General features: G+C 43.0%; 1 protein-coding gene across 2 annotated transcripts in view; it reads right to left on the bottom strand.

The window, feature by feature from the left end:
- GUCY1A1 (guanylate cyclase 1 soluble subunit alpha 1) overlaps positions 1-24782 on the bottom strand; it is a 472623-nt gene that overhangs the window by 200150 nt on the left and 247691 nt on the right. For both annotated transcript variants that reach the window (XM_086962337.1, XM_086962338.1), the window contains exon 4: positions 2828-2925. In XM_086962337.1, coding sequence (XP_086818463.1) covers positions 2828-2925 — 98 coding nt within the window. The remainder of the gene's footprint in view (positions 1-2827; positions 2926-24782) is intronic.

Here is a 24782-nt window from a genome sequence, read left to right as displayed (position 1 = left end):
AAAAAATCATACTTTTTCTAGTCCTAGATTGTTCACAGGATGGTTACTGAGAACCATCGAAGTCTCGTCGAGAACTTTGGGTGCATTGGTAAAAGACATTATTTGATGTTGTGTCTTCTGAGTGAGAGGTCTGAAGGAGACCGCATTAATATGGACTGTGAAATGATTCTTTGAAATGACTGAGGAAGAACTCAGATTGAAAATCATGGAAGAGGATTTTAGGTCAAGATGTAATTAGAGTTGGGAGGTGGATGTTTTTCTTGGACTGTGGTGTTGCGTGGTGTGATGTTGAATATTGCGTAGATGTACTTATCATAGTAAGAAAATGCTAAATTAGATTCATGCGAGAAAGGTTGTGTTGTGGTTCTGTAATTCTCAAACCTGATTCCATTTTAGTCTTGCCCTCACGTAGGCCAGTGAAGTAGGCCCAACGAACAAGTGGCCTTGCCTTCTGAGTTTGTGCATATATTATTTTGGGTTTTTCAGACTCTGAATGAACTTCCGAGAGAGTAACCCTTTTCACCTGAAACTGACCTTTTGCAAAACCAGTTTCACTAGCTGATTGTTGTCTGAGTTTTTCAATCACTGTTCAGGAACTCGTTAACCTTTAGTTTCCTTGCACCTATCTTATCCTTAACAATATCTAAATTGTTTCTTTCCTTAAGACTTTCTTTTCTAAACATGGGTTTTTGCCATGTGTCGTGAGTGCCATCTGGTGTTGCCTTTTTACGTAGGCCTTAGAAGTTAGTCTGTGAGCAAAGCAGTCTGACCTATTGTGGATCATATAAACATTAACTAAGGATTTCTTCGTGCGCTGGAGTTAATTTCAGAAGCTGGCCTTTCACCTGGAATTGACCCTGCCAAGCCAATTTCCCTGCAAGATCGTTATTTACCTTCCCAATCACCATTCAAGACATTTGTTAACTTTTAAGTTTCTTTACGTTTCTGTTATCTTGTACATTATCTGAAACTACTTTTCTTTACTGTTTCTTCATTTCATGGGTTACGCTTCCAATTAAGGGTTTGTTCGGGCCTTCCAGATTATTATTTAGATATGCCTAAATATTAACTTGTTGGTTGGGACACTGTAAAATGAGCTTTACTGTATGATGCTGTGTGATGTCATGTATTATCTACTGGTTGAATTTTGGTGCAGGGGCGTGCATTTTAAATGTACCTTTTTTGTGTATAAATAGGGATGTCTCGCCTTAGTAAAATTGAGCAGTTTCTTGAGTTGTACACCGCGTTGTATTGCTGGGATTTCTGCTACTAGCTGCAGCTAATAAATTTGATCTCTGACGCCACCTAGAAGTATTCCGTGTCTCTATATACCAAGGCAAGGGAACCCAGAGGACTTTTGGCGTGTCCCTGGCGCCGCTGGGTATTTGAAAACCCGGTTCTTCAATGTGGTGTGATACACAATATTGAAACAATGTTTAATCACTGCTACTTTCTATGGGCTTACAGTAGCTGTTCATATACAAAATTCTATATTTGATTGGGAAAGGAAAACATTTAACATGTCTGCATCTCCAAATCTTAGATGTCTTAGCCAATAAGGTTTTCATGGGTACAAGTGCGTGAAAAGTGTTCTATTAAAGTCACCCTATAGATGTCCTGTAATAGGGTATATTGGAAGTATATAATATTATCACATTTGAACATCTAGTAAGCCATACTGGTATTTGTAAAATATGAAAATATATCTCTGTTTAAGATTCAAGTTCCTGCCAGTGTAATATAAGAGATGGTCCCCAAAAGACAACTGGATTTTATTTGACCCATGTAGCCTAAGGGGCATGTTGTATTGCAAAATGATTCACTTGTAGGGGATATATAAATGCTAAAATAATACCTACACAATTAAACAAATAAATACAGCATTCTTAAACGAAAAGCTATTTGTAAGCACAGAAAATATGTGGTATGTAATGGTTACCTAAGTTTGAGGATACCGCAGTCTTCATCATTGAGAACCAAAACTATAACACCCATTTACTCGTCAAAAAGAAAAAGTATCACTGCTGGTTTGGAATCTGCATTCACTGATTACATTTGGTAATGCTGAAAATTTCTCAAAACCTTCAGCTGAATCTATTAAATTGCAATCAATATATGACATATTTGACTGAGTTTACATTGTACCCAATCATAACTATTTGATTATGAACTGATACAATCACAATTCATGCATGTTTCAAGGACTAGACATAGTGAGGTTATCTCTAGTTTTCTTCTTGATTGCTCCAAGACTCCTTCCAATACCCACGCTGTCACCCTGCACAGTACTATGCATGAGAAAGATGTCACGTTTTTCTTTAATAAGGTCCTGGCTCACAGGGAAAAGCCACAAGGGAAGAAAAACCCTTCAATGCAATAATACCTTCTTTTAACTGTAGTTAATAGTTGAACTCAATATGAAAGGCACCAATAAACGGCAATAAAATAACCCTGCACTCACTTGAGAAAAGCCCAGTATTAAGTCTTCCAAAAAGGATCCTGCCCCAGAAAAAGAGAGCCAAAAATCAGGGGGGGAGAATACTGGAAATTAATGAGCTGTGACGCATCGTTCTTTAACCCCAAAACAGGAAGTTTGTCTGTTGTTGCAAACCTATTCTGAGAGTGAGTCCAATTCTGAGATTCAGGACAGGAAGATGCAGCTTGTTTTTATGATTTAAAAGAAAGTTTAGCCACACACGACCACTGGGAATCCAAATTGATTATAATGACTACTAGATCAGACACCAGAGCTAGTTTGGAATTGCATTGTTCCAGGATGAAAACCATTCATATCATTTTATGCATCTGATATAATGCAAAATTGTACCTGCTGAAGCGGATTGATCGATTACAACAGATTCAAAGTCTTCTCTTTGTACGGAGCTTCCCCACATACCATGACAACTTAAATTAAGGAAAGAGGCTCTGTAGGAAGACAGAAGAAAATAAGTTGTAAAGGTGCATGATACAGTAAAATTACAGTAATACATCCAGCCCACATCAGCATGTAGGGAAAGTATTCAGAAGGGATACAATTGCTAAAAAAAATAAGAAAATCAATTTTGATCATATGTTAAAAAATTATAAAATATCAGTGAATAAATGTACAGGTTAAGACCTATTTGATATATTTTTAAGACATGTACAAACCTGCCAACAAATTTGACACATTACATCAATCATAAATACATAACGGGGATAGGGGAACACTGATAGAAGTGGTATGTCAGTGCCCATTAGAAAATTGACGAGGTGTGGACAGGATTACAGATTTTAGATACATTTGCAACATGGTGGTATGTTATGTAACAGCAACAACAGTACCAGTGGGGTTCATATGCATCCTGGAGTGGTCAATGCAAATGACACCTACTGGTTTGACACTTTCTAGACACCTTATAGTTCAAGCAGTGCGATGACATTGCCTCCTAAAATACAGTCATCTGGGAAAATATATTATATATATGTATCCTGTTGCAGGGTGATAAAGGTCTTGGCATAAGGCCAACTATTGCCTCAAGTAGTTTTGTGCTGCCCTAAATGAGAGCTGCCATTAAACGGGTATCAAGGTGACAAAGAAAACCCTTTTATCATTCATATCAGACAGACAAAGTTATGTATAGTCATTTGTTTCTGACAGGCACTACTCTGCCAGTGGTACAATATGCTGCTTTCTTATGTTATGTTATGTTACAAAGATATGTAAAATGCGCGGTACAGGTGTGAATCTAGCCAAGCCCTGGTGTGATTACCCGAAGAGCCAGGTCTTCAGCATCTTGCCGAATTCAAGAAGTAAGGGGGAGGCTCGGATATGTGACAGCAGGTATTTCTACGAGTTTGAACGGGGCTTGATTGTGTGTGGGTAGCCAGTGTAGCCCCTTGAGATGAGGTGAGATGTGCTTGTGGCATGAGAAGTTTAGACTGATTCTGGCTGCCAGGTTCTGAATGGTCAGCAGCGTTCTGGTTAGATGTTTGGTGAGCTAGGCATAGAGGGTGTTCATGTAGGCCAACTTGCTAATGAGAAGGGCGTGGGTGACAATTTTTCTTGGAGTTGGTTGGGAGCCAATTGAAAATATTACTTAGCATTTTAAGGGTGTGGAAGCATAAGGCAGTGATGATGTTGACTTGAGCGGTCATATAGAGTTTGCAGTCGATAATGATCCTGAGGTTGTTGGCTTGGGTAGTGGAGGTGGTGTCCGTTCTAACTCTGACAGCCACCAAGTGGAATCCCATGATGAGCTTTTAACGATGATCACAACTTCGATCTTGTCAGTGTCCGGCTTCAGACAGCTGGACTTCATCCATTCGAATTTCGTAGCGCACCCTGCATCACATTTTGCGATGCAGGGCACACTACGAAATTCGTTTTATTAATTAAATTGTTTACTTACCTTCAATTATCCATACTCCAGTTTTTAGCACCCCCCCCCACCCTGCCCCTCCCCCGCTCCGCCTCTCCGCCCCACCAAAACTCCCTCCACGGGCCATGGCTGGAGGTAAGTGCTCAGGTGAAGCACAACATTATCTAATATGGACAATGGCTTATAAGCCCAAAGGATGTTTACCTCCATAAATAATTATTATGCATGTTTGATTATTTGATACAGAAATGTGGGCTGATTCAAGATCAGAAATTGGGTGAGTAGAAAATTACCTCTCTTTTACCAAGAGCCATGTTACACATTTCTTTTCGTATTATGGGCAACCATATCCATCATTATATAAAACACAGCACATGGGACCGCATAGTCCCCATTTAGAGTGAGGAGCCAATTGAACAATTGCTCTCTTATGTCTGTAAATGAATTCTTATATATCAAAAGCACATTTATATCACACATATTACTATTGGCAAAATATTAGTGCATACGCACTACAAATAAAACATACTTATTATCACCAGCATCAATTGGAAAAAATAAATCTATTTACAGATTTGTTGACGTTCTTGTCATTACTGAATACCCAGTTTTTAAAAGCAATGGCTATAGTTTCATTTTCAACAGAAAACAGCCTTCCAGAAAACAGCTAACATGATTCATGGTTACTACATTCTGCGTCTTTGCGGCTGTGTACACAGATTCAAACACAATTCTGTATTTAAAAATGTACAGTTACATTAAAAGATACTTTTAGACAACATGACAAACATTAACTAAATATCAGCTATAGTACTAAGATGCATGATAAAGGAAAGTTATAACCTGCTCTCCTTTGTCACTAAATTAGATCATTATATTGAAATATCTAGATATGTTATACATTAGTTTTGAAACTTTTCTAAAATGCACATTTGAAGTATACATATAACATTTTCTTAGCTAGAATTATAAAAGTACCATGGGATCTTGCCTGACGTTGATACAGAGTCTCTCTACTAATCTATTCTACATAATTGACATTCATGGTAACTAAAGGAGTACAACAAATGTTCTTGATGATATTTCCCTTATTCTGATCCCTATCTTCGATAACAATAATTACTATATAGACAATTAATATGACAAAAACGAATAACTTCTAAACACACTATACCTTCAAATGTGCATAATTAGTTAGTAGTTTAGTCAAGCCAAAGTTCAAAGATACATTGCCTCAAGTGAAAATATATCATAACAAGTCATAAAATGCAAGTGTGATAATACACAAAAAAGAGATGATAACAAATTTGAAATACACTCACATTACATGATTTTCAAAGATAAGAAGCTGCAGATATTTTTGAAACATAAAATAACCTCAGTAAATATCCTTTGTAGAATGAGCGTTATTTGCAAGAAACAAAGCTCTCTGGATTTATCATAAATAAGGTGTGCTATAATACTTCTATCAAACATAAGGTGCAGTTTTTTTTAATTATATTTAATGCCTATAGTAAGGTTGAACTGAAAAATAAATAGCAGAACACTTTTTCACAGTAACCGTAAATTATTATCATATTATAAATCTATGACTACATAGAGGAAGATGATTTGCAGCATATAACATAAGATTTAACAAAATATGAATTGTCAATGGAACATTTCCTTAACAGTTCAGCATACCCGGAGGGGCAACGGGAGCATGGCCACACTCAGCCATTTGCTGATGAGCCTCCAGCATCAACCAATCTCTGTAATCCGGTGCCCCATGTGGTCTTGCTCCTTTGGTGTTGGCAGCCTGATTTGCAGAAGGGGTGGGGACCCAAAGGAGCATTTTTACAGTGACTCATAGGTTTGCTGCAGTCCCGGACTTATTTCTGTGCAGAAGGCAAGGGTGGGGGCACACCAGACCCCAGTAGTCCCAGCAGCTCTAGGCTTTCGGTACAGAGAGGGGCAGGAGAGGTACCACAGTGACCCTGCACTACTCTGATATGACCAGCATGCCCCTCTTTTCCCCCGGTGCTAACAACGTGGCTTATGGAAGGGATAGAGACCACAAAGAGAGACCTTTCAGTGGCTCAGGTGCTTGCCTTGGGCCTTGATTACATGCTGCCAGGAGCGAGGAAGAGTGCAGATCAGGCCCTAACCATGGCCATGAAAGCTAGGCCAGCATCTCTGAATGATGGGGCCTGCGAGGAACCAAAGCAGAACAAAAGGAGCTGGGCTGATCCTGTCTAATGCCTGGATGCTGGACATGAACCACCATGTTATCGTTGCTCTGTGGCAGAGACCTGCATGCTGGCCAGGGTCACGATCAAGCTGTGACTGTCCTCTGAGCTCAGGCAGCCTCAAGAAGCTGAGAAGGGTTGGCAAGGGGAGGCTAGTGTTGTTTTTTTGATACCCCTAGGGGACTGCCTTAACAGGGTCCCGTACATAGCTGCAAGAAGGAGCCTCCTGTGTCCAGGCAGCCACTAAGCTCCATGCCCCATCAGACAGGGTGCTCTAATCAAAACACTGACTCCAAGTACTGGAATACAGGAGCAAAGAAAAACAATGGTGTGCAGACAAGTGAAAAATCAGGACTGGCATTATATTTTTCCATGCACCTGTGTGATCGGAGGCACCACTATCTTCTCGTGGGCCAGAAGGCCTCAAAGTCATCCTGTAAGTCCACCCTTGAATGGAGCTGACTTATTGCTGATTGACACCAAATCCAGACTTGGAGAGCGGGCGCTGGGTAACCCTGGGCACTACTGTGGAGAATCCTGCTGATTACCCCTTGCTTTACATTTTACCACTCCCCCATCATCTACCTCAGACCTATTTTGCTCTTTTTCCTGCCTAGAGAAATAGACGCACCCAGCAATTCTGAAGGGTGCAACTGTACTTGAGGAAAAACAACGTTTTTCCTAAAACCCTCACCCACCAGGGTTACCCCTTGGTGGAATGCTTCATCATTGGGTCCATAAGAATTTCCCTTGCTTTTAACCGTACAGACTAGGGGTCAGAATAATGAACCAACCCTACTAGCCAGGTATTTAAAAAAAAAAGCCTCACCATCAACCCCTCCATTCCTCCCTCCAAATCCATCTGCTCTTCCGTCATTTTAACGTCATACAAAGTGTTCTCACCGAATCTGTAGGTCGCATCACGCCTCATTTCACAGCGGAATGAGATGGACCCAATGATGAAGCATGCCGCCAAGAGGTAACACTTGTGAGTGAGGGTTTTACAGAATACTTTATGTTTTTCCTAAGGTAGAGTTAGACCGTCCAGAATTGCTGGGTGCTTGTTTTGTGTTATAAACCTGTTTTGGAGGATGTCCAGGGCTGACATCACATTAGAGACCTTGATGAGGGAGCTGGCTACCATCAAATCCTGATGGACTCGTTCCGGGAGAACATGAAGCCAATGGCCAGTGAGCTCAGGTCCTTGGGATTGGATGTGAATGCGTTGAAAGGACAACTGGAGATGACTGACCGGTGAGTTATAGGCCAGGTCAATCAAGGGGCAGTGCTGGAGAGGGAGCCAGATCTGTGGCAGTAATTGTGGCTCTTGAGGAGGAAGTTGACAGATGTGAACGATTACAGCACACAGAACAATGTTTTGCTTCCTGGGGGTTCCAGAGGGGATGGAGGCAGATGACTACAAGGGTTTCCTCACTACCTTCCTTCCTGAGCTCAGTGACCTAAAATTCTCACCTCCCCTAGAATTCCAAAGAGTCCAACAGATCCAAAATGGAAGGCACAGCCTGGGCTAATGCTGTGGCCAATCATCGCTTGTCTACTATGACACCAACAGCCCGTCAGCTCGTATTGGCAGCAAAATGGAACAATGGCAATTCTTGTAAAAGGACTTCAAGATTTACATAACTCCGGACTATCCTGACGAAACCAATCTCGGAAGGAAACAATTGGACATTCGATGTGGCCTCTTCAAACCTGCTACAATGTTGCTCACAATCAATGATGACCACCAAAAATTCACAGAGCCAGATGAACTTGAGCAATATTAAGACATGTTGGCCTGTAAGGAAAAGGACAATTTGAATTCTCTAGCTGCACCAGTGCCCACGGCCATGCCCAGGACATCAGATATGCCAGCCTTTCCAGAGAAACGAGAGTCACCTGGATTAAGCATCAACAATTGAAGTCTGTACTAAGGGGATGGAAAAGAAAGAGAAGCAAAGACTCTTCTCCTGTGGCTGACAAGTCCCATTTACCCTTGAAGGTGTAGGAAGAAGGACGTCTGGGTTAGCCTAGGGGACTATCGACAGGAGGGCCGGTTAAAGCCTTTGTGACAGTGTCATGGATAAGATTCCTCTTGGCCTGCCACCGCTGGGTGCTTGAACATGCCCCCCTACAAACTGCCAGTGGACAGACAGCAGCTGACTGCGCATTTGCAACAATACTTGGTTGACAATTGTCATTGTTTTCTTCTGGGAAGGCAGTTATAACGGCTGACCTAATGAGAGATTCTGCTATCTGCAAAAGGGAACTCTGTGAGAAGCAGCAATGATTATAGTAGAAAGTGCCAGATCTGACACATCAATACATGATACATTATCACAGACTCTAGGACAGCTCAAACAAGCAAAACAAGATTGGAATGCTCTCTTTACATTAATGATTGAATACGCCCTATTGTGCTTTGAATTGAGACATTTTGAGCAGAGTGAGAAGGCAGGCAGTTTGCTGGCAGCAAAAATTCATCAGTGGGCAGCTGATCTTGCCATACCAGCAAATCATGACCGAACTGGTCGTCTGGTCATGTACCTGCTGCAGATCGGGAACTCCTTCAGTCACTACTTGGGAGCCCTGTTCAGTGCTGAAGCACCAGATGACCCACTTGGTGAACTAGAATTACTGGACGGCATCCACCTCCTGACTTTCTCTAGGGCTGGCAGGGAACTGCTAAACAGGGGCATAATGGCAGAAGAGATAGCCATGGGTATCTCCGATATCCTATACAGCAAAGTGTAGTATTTTGAATGAAAAGAGGAATCTTGTAAGGATGATTCTTGAAGGTTTATTCCAGGAAATAAAGCACGTCTGGTTAGATCCACAACCAACAGGAAACTAACCAACAGTAAAGTATAGAACATTCAGTGACAGCATGGCTGGAATGTGGAACATGACTACATTCAAAGGATACACAAGTCTTAAAGAGATACTTACTAAAAGTTACAATCCTTGCATACTATATAAATAATAAACTAACATACTACACAAAGCAACTGGCCATGCCACTACTAAGATTTTCAAAGAAGTAGAGGTGCGTAATAAAATAAGATTATACTAGGCCTTATTCCAAAGGCTGGTAAGGACCTCATTCAGTGTGCCAGCTATTTCCTGATTTCAGTCCTTAACACATTTATGAAGCACTGGCTGCAGTGCTAGCGATCGTGCTCAAGAGGGTTTGGCATACCTTGAGATATCATTTGCAGGCGGGATTTGTTCTGGGTCAGCCATCCAGAAACCACATTCATAACCTCTTTGAATGTACTGTGGCAAGTGAGAAATGATGAATATGCGAAGATCTTGCTCTCCCTTGATGTTGAGAATGTGTTTGACCAGGTCAAGTGGGGCTATCTGTTCTGGTCATTTGAAAGGGCGCCTCTGGGTTTTTGGGCCCAATTCTGATTTCTGTTAGAATGCTATAGTGCAAACTAACCATGGAGACTTCATGTCACAAGTTTTTCCTATACGTATAGAAATGTCAGGTTTGTCCTCTGTCCGCGCAGTTATTCCTTCTGGTGCTGGAACCCCTAGTGGCAGCTATTAGGTCAAATGAAAGGGTAAGTGGCATTGTTATCTTGGCTGGGGAAATAAGGATTATGGTATACAGTGATGATATCCTCCTTTTTGCTTTAAGACCCACCTGCATCTGTCAAGGAAATTGTTTCTTTATTAGAAGACTTCTCTGCCTTCACTTGCTCTAAAATCACCAAGGGGAACAATGAAGCACTACTCATCAGATGGGGTTCTATTGAACAGACAAATTGAGCCTTAGGGTTCACTTGTCAGACCGCAGGACTGATTTATTTATTTTATTTTATTTATTTATAAAATTTCTATAGCGCACAAATACCTTCCGGTGTCTCGGCGCTGGAGTTTACAGATTGCAAGGGGTTCCTATTGAAAGTTTACTGATTAAAAAGCCAGGTTTTGAAGTGCTTTCGGAATGTTAGTAGTGATGGGCTAAGATTGATATAGGGGGGAGCAGGTTCCATAGTTTAGAAGCAGCAACCACAAAGCGTTTGTCTCCCCATGTCGCTTTTTTTGTGCGAGGGATTTGAAGCTGTTGGGCTGCAGATGAGCGTAATGTTCGACTAGGTGTGTAAACCCTAATTGCCTTTTTAAAGAATTCTGGTTCACTTTTGTTCAATGCCTTGTATATGATACACAAGGCCTTAAACTTTGTACGGCTTCTAACCGGCAACCAATGTAGTTGACGAATGATGGGGGAGATAGATGAATATTTAGGTGTGCCGGTTAGAATCCTTGCGGCAGCATTTTGAACAAGCTGTAATTTGTTCAAAACTTGCTCCTGCGCGTTCAACAGTAGGCCATTGCAATAGTCCACCTTAGACAATACCAAGGTGGACATTAGGGTCTTGCCTGCATTGGGGGAAGAAAAGGAAGCAATTTCTTTACCATTCTTAGGGTAAAAAAGGATGCTGAAACCACTGCGTTAGCATGGCTGACAAAAGCTAGCTTATTGTCAAACAGAACTCCTAGATTTCTAACTTTGGACACTGGTGATGGGGGAGTTCCCAGCTCCGAAGGCCACCAGACTGAGGACCAAGACGGGGTCAGCTCACAAAATACCATGACCTCGGTCTTGTCAGAATTTAACTTAAAACAATTCTGATCCATCCAGGTACTGATGGCTCTTATGCCCTCTTGGAAGTTAGCGGCCACTGCTCCTCCATTTTTGTGGATCGCCAGAACCAGCTGGGTGTCTTCAGCATATGAGGTCAGTCCAATGCCAAATGACTATATCACCCTCGCCAAGTCCGACACATAGATGTTAAAGAGTGTCGGACTTAGCGAGAAGCCCTGGGGGACTCCACAAGGCAGAGTGAAATCAGGAGAGTAATAGCTCCCCATCTTCACAGACTGCTCTCTATCTGCCAGGAACAATGCCAGGAGTACTCTGGCTTTGCCCTGAATGCCTATTGCAGCGACACGGTCGATCAGGATGGTATGATCGACCGTGTCGAAGGCTGCAGACAAATCCAAGAGTATCAAGACCGCTGCACCACCCTGGTCCATGATTATCCTGACCTCCTCTGCTGCCTTTATCAGAGCAGTCTCAGTCCCGTGGCCCTTCCTGAACCCAAACTGGGTGTCATCCAGCAGCTCATTCTGATCAATATAATTTGACAGCTGTAAGTTCATTGCCTTTTCAAAAAATTTTGATGGATAGGGGAGCGAGGCAATAGGGCGATAGCTTTTAGGCTCTAATGGGTTTAGGGTTGATTTTTTTTAAGAGAGGTTTTACAGTGGCCTTTTTCCAAATTGAGGGGTAGTTACCTGTCCGAAACATGGCATTGCATATGTTGGTGAGCACCGGGGCTATCAAATTGGACAGTGGTTTGAGAATGAGTGGAGGACATGGATCCAAAGGTGATCCTGACTTAACAGTGTTCATAAGTTCTTTCATAGCCGGTTGGGATAGTGGGGAGAAGACCTCAAAGGTTGGCTTCGGTGACGTGAGAGGGATCTCCAAACACGCTACTTCAGTGATAGTTCTTTTAGTAAAGTTGTTAAAAATTTCTTTGACCTTTGCCTTGAAAAATTCTGCTACCTTATTGCAAAAAATTTGAGATAGCTCTGTGGAGGGAAGAGCTGGTGGATTCGCTAATTTTTTAACCACCTGATGTAGCTGTTTGCTCGAATTTTGAGCTAGTTCTATTTGTGTGCTATAAAAGTTACATTTTTCTGCAATTATAAGTTTTTTGTAGCTTGACAAAGCTTTCTTGTATGTGTCTCTGTCATTATTGTCGTATTTCATACGCCAGCGCCTCTCCAGATTTCAGCATCGTTGTCTCTCGAGCCTTAGTGGTTCCGAGAACCACGGCGCGGAGGGTTTAGTGCGGTTTGGCTGCATTTTTATATTAGGTGCTAAGTGGTTAAAGGCATTGTTCAGCCAGTATCCATAATTATGTCATTGGGGATTATAGTTAACAAAGGGCTGGATAATATGGTCATAGACAACTTGCAGTCGCTGATGCTTTAGAATAATAACAACTTTCTCAGATGGCGGTCCCTGCATCTATCACTTTGGAAGCCAGTACAGGTGATGAAAATGGTCATAGCCCTCTTGGTTCAACTACGTGTTTATCCAGGGACCTCCTATGCACCCTCCTCAAGATAATTAAAACTTTAATCAAGGTGGGAAGGAAACCCGGACTCAAACCTACATAGCTGTATAAAGACACAAGAGGGGGTGGATTGTGGTTGCCAGATATGTACATGAACTATTTAATGCACCACCTATCAGAGGTCTCATGCTTCTTGGTGGAGGACGTCACATGGCTGGAGTGGCTCCCCATGGAAAGGGTGCCTGTTAGAGCACCTTCTAGACTAGATGTCCTCTATGGGACGAGACCCCCAGGCATACGTTCTTTTCCTCCTCCACTGAAGGCAATGTAAATGACCCAGAAATCCTCTCATAGGCTATTAGGAGTAGACGGATCTTTATACTTGGGTGCTCAGCTGTGGTCAAATGGCGGCATCAGGATTAAACATCACCCGATCAGGCCAGTATGGGACAATTGTGGAATACAAAAGGTGAATGATGTATATGAGAATGGGACGTTTAATACCATGCTGTAAATGCTGTTGCTGCCCAGCGCTATACCTAGATTTTAAGAACTGCACAGAATGCTTGCAGTGCTCGCACTTTAAAACTGTTAAATGTTAAATGTTACTTGTTACTTGCATTGGATCCTGCGAGGACAACAGTGAGTTAGGCTGTTCCTCGTCATTTTTTTAAACTGCTAATTTTGCACTGCGAAGTCGGCAGCGAGTTAGGCTGCTCCTCGTTACTTTTAATACTTTTAGTGTTTCTGGTTCGTATTGTGAGGACAACAGCGAATGAGGCTGCTCCTCGGTACACTTTTAACATTGCCTATTGCACTGTGAGGATAACAGCGAGTCAGGCTGCTCCTCTCACCCCAGCATTCTCGGCTGCCAAATCCTGGGCTCCGTTCCACCACGGCTGAGTGCCGATTGCGTGGAGAGCCGTAGGGGAGGTAGGCAGACCAATCAGGGGCCATCCATCGCGAGCCAGAGGGCGGAGTCACGAGCCCGCGCTTCCCCCTCCCTATTTACTCCCATGTGCTGGCCGAGGCACAGCGGACGGGCGCAGCGGGTGCGTCAATGGCGCGCCGAAGGTAAGCCAAAGTTCAGCCCGTCTGCGCCCGTCCGCGACCAACCAGGACCATGGGCCATATCCCCTGCTGGTTTTATACGAAACTCTTCCACGACCATCCGCTACTACCGTAGCGAGTTGCTAGCCTACGCCGATAAAAATAGCAACAATGAAAGGCCATGTACTCAAACGGGCCCAGGATTATCCTATGGACCTATTTCCTGCCTCGCTTGTCGCTGGTCCAGCATGGGTCAATTCCCATTAAGCCACCACATAACATATACTAACAATCATATGAACCTTTACTGTTTATATTTTAACGCGAGATCCTTACCTAGACATGCTCTGGATATTTGGGACTTACTTACGTCCAAGACCCCGGACCTGGTTTTCATCACCGAAACCTGGTTATCTGACACCAATGCCCCGGACCTAACAAACGCCCTCCCCTCTAATTATAAAGTTATTACGCAGGATAGATCTGGTAAAAGAGGAGAGGGGGTCGCTGTGATATTCAGGGAACATCTAGCATGTTTTATGGAACCAATAACTGTCCACTATGAACATCAGACCCTACCCTTCAGAGTACTCCATGAGGGTTTCACCATTTTAGCTGGAGCGGTAATATATAACCCTCCTGGACAACAAGCCAATCTTGGCTCCAAATTACTCAACCAACTCCTGCCACTCTGTCTAAAACATAAAAATTACCTAATAGTTGGTGATTTTAACATCCATTATGAGAAAATGGATGTTCCAAGTGTTTCCCAGTTGGAATATGATATGGAGATCCTTAATCTTAAGCAGTGGGTAGTGGGCCCCACACACATAGCTGGCCACACATTGGATTTACTTTTCACCAACATTGAATCCACTAACATACGCGAGGTCCAGCCCCTATCCTGGTTAGACCATTCCCTTATATCTTCTTCATTTGACCTTCCCTGCAAATCTCTGAAACCTATAACAGCTCCCCAGATCTCCAAACGAGCTTGGAGGTCGGTTAATGATTCCAATTTTGATCATCTTTTCCAAGAGCTCCATTTTAAATTCCCGGATGATTCCTCTGTCTGTACAGATGTCACCCTATTAGACACTGGAATAGTGCAAATATTAAACAAACTAGCCCCGATGCGGGAACCCAGAAAAAAAGCTATACCAGAGAAATGGTACACCCCTCATTTAAAAAGTCTTAAAAGGGAATGCCAAAAACTTGAACATTTATGGAGACAGTCCAAGGACAGTGTAGCTAGACTAAACTATGTCCTTAAACGGAAACTGTATATCCTTGCTATAAACACTGCAAAGAAAGATTACTTTACCCGGCGTATCCAGGATAATAGTAACTCAGCTAAGGAACTGTTCAAAATAGTGAAGGAGCTTAGTAAACCATCCTGCATCTCTCAAAAACTCACCCCCTCGGCCGAGGCCTGTGACCGTATTAACATCTTTTTTGCTGATCAAATTAAGAAAATCTATTCTACCTTCACCCCCCAATATATGCACAGCAATACAGATAAACCCCCCAACACTGTGATCATAACAGAATCATCAACAACCCTGCCACCAGATTCGGGAACTATTCCCCTCTTAGCTGTCTTCGAACAACTCTCAGTAGACGAGGTCCTAGCAGCCATGAATACAGTTAAATCCGGCTCTCCCTCGGACCCCTGCCCCACTTTGTGTTCTCAAAGGTTGCATCCACACTCTGTCCCCTGATCACACAACTTTTTAATAAGTCATTAAAAACTGCTACTTTTCCTGATGTTTGGAAGCATGCTTCGGTAATCCCCCTCTTCAAGAAAGCTGGGTCTGATATCCTCAATCCAGTGAACTACAGACCCATCTCCCAGCTTCCCTATCTCTCCAAAGTTTTGGAGAAACTGGTCAATACACAATTGACAAGATACCTGGAGACCAACTCCTCCTGGATCTCTCCCAGACGGGCTTCAGAGTTAACAACAGCACCGAGGCAACGTTGCTGGCAGTGTCGGACAGTATCAGATCCTCCACCGATCAAGGTGGAGCAGTGGCACTGATACTGCTTGACCTGTCAGCAGCGTTTGATACAGTATCCCATAGTTGCCTGCTGAATATACTTCAGAGTAAAGGAGTTCAATCTACTGCACTGAGCTGGCTGCACTCGTTTTTGAGCAACCGTACTCAGGCAGTACATATGGGTTGGTTCCATTCCAGGCCCAATTCCATCAGCTGCGGGGTCCCCCAGGGTGCCTCGCTGAGCCCCACTCTTTTCAATGTCTATATGTCTTCTCTTGCTGACATTGGACGGAAGTGGGGCACTGGTATCTGCTCTTATGCAGATGACACGCAGCTGATGGTGGTCCTGGATGAGAAGCCTGATATCACAAAAACCAAATTACACGACTGCCTCTCAGAGATGGCCCAGTGATGCATTCACACTGTCTAAAATTGAATGCAGGAAAATCTGAGATTCTTCTGTTTGGCGGTGCCAAACGTGTGTGGGATGCCTCATGGTGGCCACCCTTATTGGGTTTGGTCCCCACTCCGAAACAACATGCTAGGAACTTGGGGATCATCATGGATGACGCCCTTTCCATGAAAGATCATGTGCGATCACTCTGTGGCAAGGGTTTGGCCATCCTAAAACTTCTCACTAGGTTATTTCCCTGGATACCCCTGGACTGCAGACGCTCCGTCACACAGGCCCTATTGGTTAGTCGTTTAGACTATGGTAATGCGCTGTTTGTAGGGATGAACGAACATCTTTTCTCTCGCCTACAGGTATTACAGAACTCGGCGGCCAAACTTATTTACAGCAAAGGCAAGCTAGACTCGGCCTCGGAATGCTTGAAGAAACTTCATTGGCACCCGATGCGTCAGAGGGCTGCCTTTAAATTGCTTAGCCATGCCCACAGGGCTTTGCATAAGACTGGCCCCACTATCCTTCAAGGGAAGATCGAATTCTATGTCCCCACTAGGAACTTACGTTCACTTCAATCAGCACTGGTTAGGACTAAGCGCATCTATAAAGTCAGAACAGGTGGCCGTTCCTTTTCTTATTTGGCAGCAAAGATGTGGAATGAGCTTCCTGTCGACTTAAGACATACCACAAATTATCTCCTGTTTCGGAAAAAGCTGAAAACCCACCTTTTCCCAAATCTCTAAACTCTCCTCAGTATCAGTCGTCAGTAGTTTCTGCTTGGTATAAGCGCCGTGATATCCCTTGGGATGAGTGTCGCGCTCTATAAAAACCGCAAATAAAATACAACTTTCACACTATGAATCACAAACATGGGGTAATAGGCAACCCCAACGTTATATGAGGGACATACTAGGGGGGAATCAGTACCACTGAAGAATTCCCTGATGAAATACCCACTTGCTACAGTGAAAGGTGCTATCTCTAACTTATGCCAGATGCTTATTTATCACTTATAAGTAGACACTACATGGATTTCATGGACTCACACAAGCAGAGGATAAGGGTGGATAGGTTGAAGTTTACATATTTTAAGATACTTCATACTGGTACTGGCCCACATATAAGTTGAAATGAGCCAGGCTCGTACCAAATGATGGATGTGCTCTGCGAGACTGTGCCCTTTATCATCCTCTGATACTGGTGAACCTTAGCAGTGCCGACAAATATTGAATCGACAATAGAACTTTTTCGGTTAGCCACATATGTTAGAGGCACATATAAACCGTAAGAATAACTACAAAAGTTTCAGGAACTGTGGGGACCTTTCATACACCTCATGGACCTATAAGTCGTGCCCCTACAAGAGCTCTTCCCACTTTCCACATCTCTCCATCCTCCCTCCTTCCCCCGCTGTTCTTACCCACCTTCCCACCTGGTGGATATCTGTATGCAGGCATCCATGGAGTGGTTTCATGGACAGGAGGGCCAGGGCTGGGTGGGATTCTGCTGAAGTACATGGAAGAGTTGACACTACTGCCTTGCACTAGTAGGCCTGGCAACTGCTTGCACTGGTAACAGAGAAGGGAGATGTACTGAACTAACTAAACAGAACTAAAAGGAACAGCTATTGGAAGGAAATGAGAGGTTGATGCATTGTCTGGGACCCCTCAAGTTGAGGTACCTGTTATTGTTTTAAATTCATAGTTGGGACTATGAGGTGGGATGGAAAACGTTGACTAGGATGACAGCAGACAGGGGAAGGTATACGACACAATGCAACCAACTGCTGAAACCTGTACTGGACTACACTTTATTTTTGTATGTGTACCTGAGTGTTGTTTGCTTATCTCTATGCGTGATGTAACCCAATAAAGAATAGCTACAAAAAAATAGTGCAGTATTTTGTGAGATAACAGCTACAATTCCATCTTCTTTTATTAACCTGGCGCCTAAACTATGGCATCTGAGGTCATCCGTTAAAACAAAAAAGGCGCATTATAGCCTCCAAGCACTGGAAATTGCACTAATCACCAAACTACATATGTGTGAATAAGAAATGCCCTCATGGCTTGAATTAATTGCTTGAAAAATATCTAAATACAAGATTGTAATATTTATTCATTATCCTGATAATATTACTAGAAAATAGTACTAATTGAAAAAGAAATCTCCTGGTGTCAAACCCTTAATGTTAAATTCAGAAATTCACAGCATTTTAGCTTAGCTTCCCTCACCAGAGCGGAATAATGCACAAGCAGAACAGCATCGAATGAAAAAAATTGCCATTTATCTATATCGTCTCCATGAAAAATAGTTCAGTAACAGGTTATTCTAATGGGAGAAGAAGGTCCATAAAGCTAACCCCAGCCGGGTTCCTCATTGGCTCGATAGGCTTCAAGGGACAACATGCATATGCAAGAGAAGTTACCTGCTACTGGTATAATCAAACAAAATAACTAAAAGGAGATTCTGTAGCGAAAGCGTCCTTAGAATCAAAGTCCGTTCCATTCGCGGAATTTGTGTAATTTTCGCGTTCCGTGGAGAACGCGAAATTGCCCAAAATTCTGCGTTCCGCAACTTCGCAACATTTTTGCTTGTTTGCATTCTCAAAATGCGTGTTCATGAGATATTTCCCCTCGAGCTTGCAAACAGCGATTGCGAACAGTAAAAAAGCATCACCTACAAGCAATTCCGCTTGTTTGCAGAGATTTTTTACCGTTTGCTGAGATTTGCGTAACGCGATTACGCAAATTCCGCCCACCCCTAGTCAGAAGCTCAGTTCCACTCCCTAAATGAACCCACAGTACGACAACAACAGCATGTGATGAATCTAAATCACAACAAATCATTTTAGTCAAAAATACATAAAGGTAGAGAAAGTGTCCAAGCCACTGATGGAACACATCTACAAATACGGAAAGCACAATGCAGTGTGCACAAGAGGAGAGAAGAGCTATAAACTAAATTTGTAATTTGAGTAAAGATACCATACAGGTATATGTGGATCTATGGAAGGTTAATATGCCAAACAACAAAAAGGCGTCTGAGAGAAAATGAACATTATACAATATAGTGTGCGATTTACTGTAAATATTGAAATCCTCCTTCAGCCCTCGATTTATTTTTCCTTTAGTACTCTGAGGGGGATATTCACAAGGAAGTGGGAGAGAGAGGCGTTACCCTTCTTGGCTTAACGCCTCTCTCCGCCACTTAGGAAACGCAAGGCTGCACCATATTCACAAGTTTAACAACTTAGCGCCAATGCAGGCACCCTTGCACCAGAGTGCAAGGGTGTCTGAGTGCAGGGAAGGTTTGTTTATGTGCTGGAAGGTGTCCCTTCCTGTACCAAAACAATCCTAAATGCAATTCTCTCACTTTCATGTGTGCTGCCTTATGCAGCAGACATGAAGGTGACAGAATGGCATTTTCATAAAAGGTTTGTTTATGTAAAGCAAGGGACACCTTCCTGTACATACACAAACCATGGCAATTTGCTTTTTCCATGTGTGCTGCACAAGGCGGCACACATGGAAAAAGCAAAAACAAGGAGAAATAAAGCATTTCCCCTCGTTTCGCCTGTTTAAGACCAGGATTATCCTTGCGTAACTTCGCTTTTGATGTTCTCAATCAGAAGTGTGTTTTCAAGAAAAAAATAATAATTCTGCCCTGCGTTTATGTAATTGGTTCAAGGACCTCTCACATTTTCTACATAAGAAGAATCACCCCTATAAGCTCATTAGATATTTTTGCTGAAGTAACATGTTTCAGTGACCTGTTTAGGTCCTATAGATTGGAACTGAAGTGTAAGTGTATAAAAACTGTCCAGAACTGGATCCATTTTTATCATTACAAGCTACAACTAAACTTTCTGGGTGGGACCTTTGCACAGTTGAAATTATTTGGTTTGTCTTAGTTTGTTTTGACCAGATTACAATCTTTGTTGTTAAGTTCAAGTTGTCTTTATTCGATCTTCTGCGGACAGACCATAAAAGATACACAAAATAAAAAGGACATACTACATTATAGACAACACATGATAAAAGATAGCAGCCAAATTAAAAAAAATATATATATAAACACAAATTGTCTTGCTATGCAATGAATAAGGTGACATGGAAAAATAAGTAATTTAGCAGCAGATAAAGTGACAGTGCAAAAACACTGGATCCAGAGTTAGCAGCAAGGAGGAAGGTGAATAAAAATGCATAAAAATAAGCATCAGTGATGAGCATAAAGGAATCACTTCAAGAACTGAGGTATCTAAAAAACACTAAGGGTCCGATTCACAGAACTACCTTAAGACAAAATCCTAAACTTACTACCATTTTGGTATTCACAGAAGGCACTTACTCATTTTGCTATTCACAGTAGGCACTTAATTATTTAGGTATTCACAGAAGTGAGGAGTCCTAACTTAAGAACTCCTAAATGCCTTCTGTGAATACCGAAAGTCTTAATGTTAGGACTTTTCTCAGTTTAGATGTGACCCCCCCCCTGAAAATCCCCCCGCGCATGACCCAACTCCCTGAGGCTCTGTGAGGACTTTGTTTTACTAACTTGAACATTATGCCCTGGTGGGGCGGAATGTTCTAAGCCTTTTAGCCCACTGAAGCTGGAGTATACCGGCCATTAAAGGCCTGCTCCCTTGTTAAAGGCCTGAGCTGAGCTAGAGCAGGTCTTTAATGGCCATTACAGCCTGCTAAGGTGGGCTATAAGGCTATAATGACCAGGGTAAAACACATTTAATGGAAGCTTTATTGCTCATTAGCCTACTGAAGTCCTGCAAGATTACCTTCCCCTGCTATCAACACAGAAGCAACGATCAATCCCAAATCTGGGACGGACCAAACTCTAATCTCATCATCAGCTATTTCCCAATGCAACCACACAAAAAAGAAACCTATCTACATGGCTAACACACAACTGGGTATTCACTGTCATAAACCAGCCATGTTCCTCTATTACTGCTAACCTAAAAGCTCTTCTCCATCTTCTTTACATCAAAATCTCACACATATTGAACATAATGGGAGCCTGTTGGACCTGGCCCTGTTTGCAGGGTTATTCCCAAACCTTTTGCCTTCTTCATGTATTTTGTTCGAACTGTTTTTGTTGGTTTTCTCACTCTGGGCTCTTTACCACTGCTAATCAGTGCTAAAGGGCATGTGCACTCTTTTATAAACTTGGTAAGATTGGTCTAAACCTGTTTGGCATATTTAACTTACGTGTAAGACCCTTGTACAGAGGTATCCCATACACCCAATGCCTGTAAATGAAAAGCGACTAGTGGGTATGCAGAACTGCTTGCGCCATTCACAGAAGTAGCCTTTCAAACCTGTTTCAGGCCTCTGCCACTGCAGGGCCTGCCTGCGCAGTTTACTGCCACAGTAACGTAGCATTTAAAGTAATTGCCACATCTGAAACCCCCCTTTTACAACATATAAATCACCCCTAAGGTAGGCCTAGACCTAGCTAGCCCTATGGGTAAGGCACTGTGTAGGTAAATGATAGGATATGTGCCTTAGCCGTGCGACATATCCTGGTAGTGACAAAGAGCCTATTTGGTTTCTCACTGCTGTGAAGCCTGCTCGTCTCATAGGTTTGCATTGGGAATTTTCTGATATATTTTTCAGTGGTAATTTCTGATCTGAAGGGACTAACGCTGCCATGTTTGGTATAGTGGTGAAAAATCATGCTTACAGGTGTTGGTGGATATTTACTACTATTTCACAAATGCCACTTTTAGAAAGAGGGTATTTCTCTGTTCTAATAACTCTTATGCGTCTTGCAGCCTGACTCCAATCCACCTCTAGGGCAGAGTGACAGCTCAGCTTGTGCATACTTCCCAGGTAGCTATCACACTCTGTTTAACAGGGTTGCATCTGCATTCATCTGCATGTTGAATTGTCTTCCTGCGCTTGGAGAGTTAGAGGCATTGAGACTTCACATTTGTATAGTTTGTATCCTGCACTCACACAAAGGTCTCGTTCACCCCCCTGCTGATGTCTAGAGCCAGTGCAAGGGTGGAGAGAAACTCCTGGGACTGACCAGATCTTGCTGGATCCCTCTCCCCTTCTAGAAGCTGAGGTAATTCAGTTTCAACTCCATTTTGTATTCCGTCGCCATTTTGTGTTGCCCTCACTCAGGCAGCTTGGCAAACCAATTGTTTTTGCCCTTTGTACTGCTACGTGTCAAATAACCCCCCTTCCTTGTTGTAAAGCCAATTCCAGGAACTAGCCAAACTGACCAATCCTTGTCTAGACTGACTAATCCTTGTCCCAACTATCTGTTGGCCTTCAGTATTCTTTCCCTGCCTTATCTTATTTGTTGGCCTTCGGTATTCTTTCCCTGCATTATCCTATTTCTTAAGTTGTCCTTTGAAGCACACAAACACGTCCTGCCATTACTAATTGACCTATAGGTGCTGTCATTGATTGACTTATGGGGTTGGGCAAAAACACGACCCAAGGGGGACGTTCTGGTTACATGGTACCTTGTTTTGAATGTTTTCCTATTGGCTAATATTTTGTGCATGGGGAGTGTTTTTCTGTTGGTGTGTATGGTTATAAAAGACTGTGAGCCATGGAATAAAGTGGCAGTCTCCTGAGAACCTACTATTGGTGTACTTCTGGGACAACTGTGCATAGCTGCAGCTAATAAATTTGGTTTTGTACACTAACAGAGTATTCTGTGTCTCTGTACAACAAGGCAGGTGAACTCGGAGATTTCAGGCGTGCCCTGCGCCGCCAGGTCCTTCTAGGCCCGGTTCTTCAAAGCAAGGCATCAGAGGCTCTGACCCCACATTCTTGGAGCACTTTTGAAGTACGCTACTGGACCTGGAAGAAGCTCTGCTGGAGTAAAGGCTGCTGCGCTGAAAGGAATGCCCCATCTTTGTGTGCTAACTGTTCAGAGGAAATTCTGCTTTGCTTTGTTGTGCTGCCCTGATTCCTGCTCTTCCAAGTAGGGCTACAGAATGCTACTCAAAGTGATTCAGGGACTGTGTGGACTTGTAACAGGAAGGCTGATTGACTGCCAGGAGGACCCCATGTGCTGGCCTGCCTGCATGCACCTTGCTGATGTGCCACAGTGCTCTGTAAACAGTGTGTGGTGAGTGCTTTGAATTCACCTTTTTTAGCGAGCGCCAAACACCGCCTCTGGTTTCCCTGGGGGTAACTAGACTATCAGGAGTTCTGCCCAGCAGTCGGCGCCGTGGCTCAGGCCCTCAGTGGCTGGTTGTCAGGATCAGACAAAGGAGGGCACCGGCAGCACTGCAGTTCTGCAAAGTGGAGCCATGCTAGAGAAATTCTCCCCAGCAGTCTTGGGTGGCTGGGTGTCGTGCCCGGCTGCCCATGAGGATCAACACAGTCCCCGTTAGTAAATGAATGCCTGGCTCCTCCTTCAACCGCGCACAAACCACCCTTGACTTGACCCAAGTGGCCCTGGCATCATTGCACAGGGCTCTTCCCTAGGAGGGGGAACAACTGCCTCTACGGCAAAACTTACCCTCAGGACTTTGGGAGCTCTTTCTCCATAATCAGTTAATGGGCAATCCCGGTGCCAAGTTCTGCCCGGATCCTACTGTGATCCTACTGTGAAGCCCCTAAGAAGCGGGTATATGATTTATCTGTATTCATTCCAGAGGGGTTCAACTTTCTACCAGTCTTGCTAGGATTACCATAGCTCCCCTAAGAGGAGCGCAGGGATTCCTGTAGGGTTGTTGATCTGACGGACTTATGGTACGTTTTGTTTTGTGTGATTTATATGATACAGTGATACCCTCTGATTGATATATTATGCTCTGTTACATCTCATGCCTTGATGTAATTTGTTTTTGATGTTTGCATTTCCCAGAATGCACAGTATAGTTGACCCCTGTGCTTTTGTCCTAACCTGGTTCATTACCTGCCACAAGTCTTTACTGTTACCATAATGGATGTCGCTTGGATGGCTGCATTGTCAGGATGCCTACAGTATTGCCAGTATTTATACAGGTTGAGGGTATTTTGATGACATGTGCAGCTTTTAAGTGGCTACTGTAGTACACTACTTATGTTATGACAACTGCCCGATTGGCAAGGAAATATCATGATCTGTCTGAGGCTATAACAATGCCTAGTGGTACAGTGATTTATGTCAATGTGGTCTATGTTTTTATATACATTTCTTTATGACACATGCCTAATGGCACCCTGATTTATGTGACTATGGTAAAATGTAATTTTCTGCATAATACAAAGGATATTTCTTTCTATATCCTTGTGGGATGTCTCTTTTGTGGGGTATTCATTGTGTCGCTGGGGTGAGGTTATTGCGCAGATGCTTTACATATTGCTTCTAGGGATAAGCCTGACTACTCTGTGCCAAGATACCAGGGGTGAGCACAGGTTATCTTTGGTGGGTAACTTACTCACCCTGAGTAGAGTGGTGGGTTCTGTCTGGCTTAGGTGCATACCCTAGCCAACCAGAAACCCATTTAAAACATACCTCTTATCTCAAAAAACCTCAGGCAGCTGAGAAGAAGGCCAGCTAGTGGTTTACTCTAAATCTGGCAAATATGAAAACAGAGGGTGGAAAATTGGAGTGCTTGTTGGTGGAGAACATCCTAATCATTGACTGGCTGACTGGGAGGTGCACAA

Source organism: Lissotriton vulgaris, chromosome 3_1 (genome assembly GCF_964263255.1).
Source record: "Lissotriton vulgaris chromosome 3_1, aLisVul1.2, whole genome shotgun sequence".
Lineage (NCBI taxonomy): Eukaryota > Metazoa > Chordata > Amphibia > Caudata > Salamandridae > Lissotriton > Lissotriton vulgaris.
This window is presented reverse-complemented; position numbering and strand designations above follow the sequence as displayed.